Source organism: Triticum dicoccoides, chromosome 7B (assembly GCF_002162155.2).
Source record: "Triticum dicoccoides isolate Atlit2015 ecotype Zavitan chromosome 7B, WEW_v2.0, whole genome shotgun sequence".
NCBI lineage: Eukaryota > Viridiplantae > Streptophyta > Magnoliopsida > Poales > Poaceae > Triticum > Triticum dicoccoides.
Window position 1 is genome coordinate 708,722,129 of NC_041393.1, and position 6,221 is coordinate 708,728,349.

Genomic DNA, 6,221 nt, shown 5'->3' on the forward strand with positions numbered 1-6,221 from the left:
AGAAGTTGCTATCAGCGGCAGGAAGGAGGTACTTATAGAATCACTTGCCCAGGCTATACCGGTCTACTCTATGTCTTGCTTTTGTCTGCCGCGAGGATTGTGCGGGAATGTTTTATCTATTATCAGGCAGTTTTGGCGGGACAATAAACAAGGCAAATGGAAACCATGTTGGGTTGCATAGGACGAGATGACACATCAAAGAATTTGGGAGACGTTGGGCTCCGGAACCTAGAGGTTTTTAACATGTCTTTGTTGTGTAACCAAGCATTGAGAACTGTTGCTTGAACTGTCTTCTCTGAGTTCCAGGATACTAAAGGTGAAGTATTTCCCTACTTCACAATTTTTGAATGTGGAATTTGGGTCACAACCATCTCAAATTGGGAGAGCAATTCTGGATTGCTGAGAAATTTTAAGACAATGCATTGTTAGGAGGATCGGTGACTGGACTACTACAGATATTTGGGCTCGATGGTCTGATGCGCCCTATTACATCAAGGGTCGTGGACCTGCCACAGTTTGTATCCCAGCTAATTGATATGACAAGTGCCACTTGGAAGCATGACCTGGTGAGAGAAGTCTTTGTACCGTTCGATGTTGATGCCATATTGGAAATACCTCTATGTTCAAGACAATTAGATGATTTCTAGTCGTGGTCTGAGGATGAGAAGGGTCGGTTTTCAGTACACTCGGCATACCGGCTCATGATGAAAATGAAGGAATGTCGGGAGGGGTGGCCCAACGAGGCCCCTGGGGCGTCCAACAGGGAAGAAGAAAAGACCAACTAAGCTATGATCTGGAGGCTGCGGGTGCCAGCGATGCTCAAGGTTTTCACCTAGCGATTGGCTCAGCAATCTTTGCCCACAAGTGACTTACTAAACCACCGAAAAATGGCTCACACGCCGGCGTGCGCACTGTGCGGAGCGGAGATGATTGGAGGCATAGCCTACTTAACTACAATATGGCGATGTGCATTTGGGCTCTCTCGATTGAATCAATGGCGGAGCATATGTGCCAGAACCACGAGCCGAAAGCAAAACACTAGCTCTTTGCCCTGAGCGATGCTCTTACACATACCGAATTCACAAGGATGGTTGTCACACTATAGGCAATCTGGTGGTCCAGGAGAAAAGCGATCCATGAAGACATATTTCAAAGCCCTTCATCTACTTATGGTTTTGTTAACTTATTTTTGTCAGACATCTAGATTCTGTAGAAAATAGAACCGTCGAGAGTGAGCGCCCCGGTTGTCAGACATAACAGTTGGCAGGCACCCCTGGAGAATTATGTGAAAATCAACGTCGATGCAACAATTTCAAACCATGGGGGTTTTGGATCTCTGGGTGCTGTGTGCCTTGACCATGAGGGCAATTCTATGGGAGCATCGGGTATGATCTTCGCACATATCGATGACCCACCAATACTTGAAGCATTGGCGACTAGGGAAGCTCTTGCCCTAGCCTCGGATCTTTGTGTGCATAGGTTGGTGGTGGCCTCAGATTGCAAAGCCATAATTGAAGTGACAAAAAGTGGAAGTTCAGTAAGCTATGGAGTTGTGATACATTAAATCACAGAGTGGTCATCGTTATTTCTTTCTTCTGTTTTTAAATACGAGTTTAGGACCTCGAATATGGAGGCACATAATCTTGCAAAGCATGTATTAGCGTTGGGGGTTAGCCGCCATGTTTGGTTAACTAGGCCCACCCGGAACCCTTGATTTCATCCCTGTGTACGTTTATGATGATGAGTTTAATGACGCGATGATGACAAATTTAGTTGGCAAGCATGGAAACTTCGTGCTTCAGTTTATTTTTCGACAGAAATTGCCGTGTATGTCAACTAACTTGTCATCTCTGCGTCACTAGAATTGTCATAGAGAGCGTTTGATTTGCCATGTGCTTGTACCTGACGTTAGATACTTATCATTTCCGATTTAATGTGGCTTTGTGAGTTTCAAAAAATAATAATAAGGGACAATTCATGACGCAGATGAATGAACTCTGAAGCTTTTGTCACCTTTTGTTCTCTTTTCTTGAGCTCCTCCGGTCCCCCACTCCGATCGATTCTCCTCAAATTATCCAAAACTACAAGGTACTCATGTGATTTGTCCGATCTCGATCCATTCCACGACCGGGTCGTGACAGGCCAACACACGCTGACACGCACGAGAGGACGCATGGCTCGCTCCACCTCACCTCACCCACCGAGGATTGTATCGTTTTGGCAAGTCAATTTCGCCAAAACGTCTGTGCGTCACACCGGCAGCGAGTCCACCGCACTGTACCATGCATCACCAGCTAGCACACATGGCGCGTCCGTCTTTTTCTTTAGAAGAATCCCATGGCGCGTCCGCCCCCTTTTTTTAGAAATCGCACGGCGCATCCGCCTGCATGCTGCCGGATTACATTACGCACGCACGCACGCCACGCCATGCAGTAATCAATCGGCTCATAAACCCCCTCCTACTCCTCCTCCTCCTGAACCCCACCGTCCCATCTGCTCCTTTCACACAGATCCGCAGGCCGATTTTCTCCTCCGGAGGCCGCCCGGCGAGGATGCAAGCCACCACGGCGGCGGCGGCGGCGGCGCAGCTGCTAACAGGCAATCACGTCTCTCCGATCAGTATATTGATTCTTCCGTGTCCCCGAGAGATCTCGTTCGGGTCCTTTTGTTAGATTTGTTTTCCGAACTGAGGGTTGGATAGATTTGATTTGATTTGGTTCGGATTGAGGGTTTTTATCTTGACTCGGCATCCGCCGCTCCGTCTTGTGTATGTGGTGCAGATACGAGGAGAGGGCCCAGATGTAGGGCTCGGCCGGGAACGACGACGAAATTATCCTGGCCAGGTATACGTCCCTTCTGTATCTTGATTGATTGATGATTTCCCTGCTGTTGTTTTATCTTGTTTAGGTACAAATCAACGATTCCAGACAGGAAATGGAGAACTGGGGAATGAGGGGGACGAATCGAAGCTCTGAACCGCGGATATGGATTCAGAGATTGCATAATTGAGAAAATTGTGTGCTGTTATGTTTTCTTCTTCAGAGGGATATGTGTTGCTATAGAAGAGAGGACGGGCTTTAAAATGGGTGCTATGAACACAATATTTCTCTCTAAATATAGAGGAACTGGAATATGCAATGTCTTCAATTAGTATTCTTTTTACAACAGACTAACAGCATAAAAGAGATTTTCTGTTGATACAAGTGTTGGAATATTCATATTTCTTACTGAAATGGAACTTATCAAGTCTGTTTTTTTTTCCTCCCCAATTCATTAACTGTTGTGTCGTCCATTTTGCAAATTTCAGGTCGATTTGCAGTGGAAGCTTTTGCAGGCCAGTGCCAAAGGCAAGTAAATCATCTTTGGTGTGACGCTGACCTCTCGTTGATTGGCATGCACGTTGCTAATCTCTGTTGGTTTGCTTCTTAACAGCAGTGCTGCTACTGTCACGCATAGATTCAGTGCCATTTCTCAAGCTACTAGCCCTTGAAGAAACACAAGGAGGCAGTGCAGCGATGATCAGTCAGCCCTCCAAGCTGGATGCAGCGAGGTTAATCGCGATCAACATGGTTACGACGTGAATCGGTTTGAGGAAATCAGCCAAGAAGTTTCGAAGAAATTGCGTGCTTTTTACCAGTTCTGCAGACCACACACAATCTTTGGCACAGTGAGCTCTGGCATCTTTGGTTCGAGTTTACACATGTAGTTTTGATGCACACTGCCCGATGCGCTATTTCTTATGTGGATGGTATTGTTAGATCATAGGCATAACTTCAGTGTCTCTCCTGCCAATGAAGAGCCTAGATGATTTTACTGCAACGGTACTAAAAGGATATCTCGAGGTATTATAGATTTGTATCTCTTATGAGTAATATGCTTTGGCAATTGGCAATATACGTAGTCATTTTCATAAGAATTTCTTACACCGTCCAGCCTCAATAAATTTCTGAATTTTCTCTTTGTGCGCAGGCTTTGACTGCTGCTTTATGTATGAACATTTATGTGGTAGGGCTGAATCAGCTATATGACATTCAGATTGACAAGGTAGTATTTTTTTCCCTTGTGATTTGAAAAAGAAAATGTACCTTCTTAATTATTCATACTGTAGAATCATTTAGACTAAATTATAATCTGTTTTGGAGATCAACAAGCCAGGTCTTCCATTGGCAACTGGGGAATTTTCAGTAGCAACTGGAGTATGTTTAGTAGTCACATTCCTGATCATGGTATATTAGGTTCAATAAAATGTTGCTCTAGTGTGAAAAAAATGGCTTCATGTCTAAATACTTACGTTTTGTTGTTTCCAGAGCTTTAGCATCGGAATACGTTCCGGATCCGTGCCACTGATGTGTGCTTTAGTTGTCAGCTTCCTTCTTGGAAGTGCATACTCCATTGAGGTAAGTAGCACTTACCATGATGAGAATTGCAAACTAAGTATCATAAATCCCTCAAATGTCAAGTGATGATCATTTTCATCTCATACTTGATCCTTTTCAGGCTCCGTTGCTCCGGTGGAAACGGCATGCGCTCCTCGCTGCATCCTGTATCCTATTTGTGAGGGCTATATTGGTCCAGTTGGCTTTCTTTGCACATATGCAGGTACTCAGCAAAGTACATATCTTCAGTAGCACTGGAAATTCATACTTATTTGGCTTCTTTGTTAGTGTTTGATGATTCATTTGGCAGCAACATGTTCTGAAAAGGCCCTTGGCAGCAACAAAATCACTGGTGTTTGCAACATTGTTCATGTGTTGCTTCTCTGCCGTCATAGCTCTATTCAAGGTAATTAATGCAATGACCTACTAGTTTTGGTATCTTCAAACAATATTTTTTATTTATGTCCTGAGCTTTCAGGATATTCCTGATGTTGATGGAGACCGAGATTTTGGCATCCAATCCTTGAGTGTGAGATTGGGGCCACAAAGAGTAAGAATAGACCCACATATCACAAAAAGTGTTTCTAGTAAAACATATGCCATTGTAAACTGGTATCGCTTTTGAACTTAATTCTTCCTACTGTAGGTGTATCAGCTCTGCATAAGCATACTGTTAACAGCCTATGGGGCTGCCACTGTAGTAGGAGCTTCATCCACACACCTACTTCAAAAGATCATCACTGTGAGCTATCCGTTTTAAAGAAAAAATCCAAAATTTGGAAGAGACACAAACAATTTATAAGCTAAGAAATCTTCCATTGTTGCAAATGCTTTGATCATCCAGGTGTCTGGCCATGGCCTGCTTGCTGTGACACTTTGGCAGAGAGCGCGGCACCTTGAGGTTGAAAACCAAGCGCGTGTCACATCATTTTACATGTTCATTTGGAAGGTAACTAATTAAGTTGCTCGCATATATTGTGCATTCTCTAAGCCATTAAACTTTGGCTATATATGCCTAATGATTATTTGCACTTATTGTGTCACTTTCATGCAGCTATTCTATGCAGAGTATTTCCTTATACCGTTTGTGCAGTAAAATTTGTACAAGGGCCAGCAGATGTGAACTATATATACATGTAAAACAAATTATATTACTGATGATACCCTATCCAATGCTTGGATTTTCCTTGTACTGTGTTATCTGTAATTCCATGATCTAGAGAAAGAGGCAAATGTTGGATGTGTAATTCAGATGTAGTAGCTTTGTTCAGTTTGTCCGCCACATTAGCGAAATTTCAGTTTGTTAGTTCAGTGGACAATATATTTTCCATTTAAAGTGCAAGTTAAGCTAGAACTGAAGACTCAGTAATATTCATGAGGCTATGAAAAGTATTTTTGTGCCGTACTTTCACTGTTCTCAGCTAGATATACGTGTTCAATATATATCTTAGTGGTGGGCCAGAAAAATAATCGGGATATATATGTATTTTTGTACTTAATTTACCCATTTTCCCTATGCTCTTTTACTTTGACATGGATGAAATACCCCCATTTTACGTTGTCCATTCGATGAGATGCCCCATTTACATGACCGACTGCTAATTAAACCAATCTAATCTTAATCTAATGGCATAAATGTTGTTTATGGTGAAAACAGCATAAAGTAAAAGTTGGATGCTCATCGTTATTGGCGTATATGGCAATTGAAATGGGTCGATATATACTTGAGAGAATGGAACACGATATTTTTTTTAATCGGGTTCGATCGCAACTCACGACCGAGAGGGATGTAGTCCCATTAAGAGTGTGGCACAAGGACAATTGCATGGTGTTGTATAGTCGATG

General features: G+C 43.0%; 1 protein-coding gene across 1 annotated transcript; it reads left to right on the forward strand.

The window, feature by feature from the left end:
- The first annotated feature begins 3,439 nt into the window (after positions 1-3,439).
- LOC119340497 (homogentisate geranylgeranyltransferase-like) lies at positions 3,440-5,766 on the forward strand. Its single transcript, XM_037612415.1, has 11 exons — positions 3,440-3,667; positions 3,759-3,842; positions 3,970-4,044; positions 4,143-4,226; positions 4,308-4,397; positions 4,498-4,599; positions 4,687-4,782; positions 4,855-4,926; positions 5,023-5,118; positions 5,221-5,325; positions 5,431-5,766. The coding sequence occupies exons 2-11, from the start codon at positions 3,792-3,794 to the stop codon at positions 5,470-5,472; spliced, it is 813 nt and encodes a 270-aa protein (XP_037468312.1). The 5' UTR covers positions 3,440-3,667; positions 3,759-3,791; the 3' UTR covers positions 5,473-5,766.
- Positions 5,767-6,221: the final 455 nt, after the last annotated feature.

Excerpts from the sequence above, each read along its gene's own strand:
- LOC119340497 (XM_037612415.1), top strand. The coding sequence starts at position 3,792 with ATGAAGAGCCTAGATGATTTTACTGCAACGGTACTAAAAGGATATCTC. Across the intron at positions 4,045-4,142 it reads ATGACATTCAGATTGACAAG|ATCAACAAGCCAGGTCTTCC; the intron begins GTAGTATTTTTT and ends TCTGTTTTGGAG. Across the intron at positions 4,600-4,686 it reads CTTTCTTTGCACATATGCAG|CAACATGTTCTGAAAAGGCC; the intron begins GTACTCAGCAAA and ends TTCATTTGGCAG.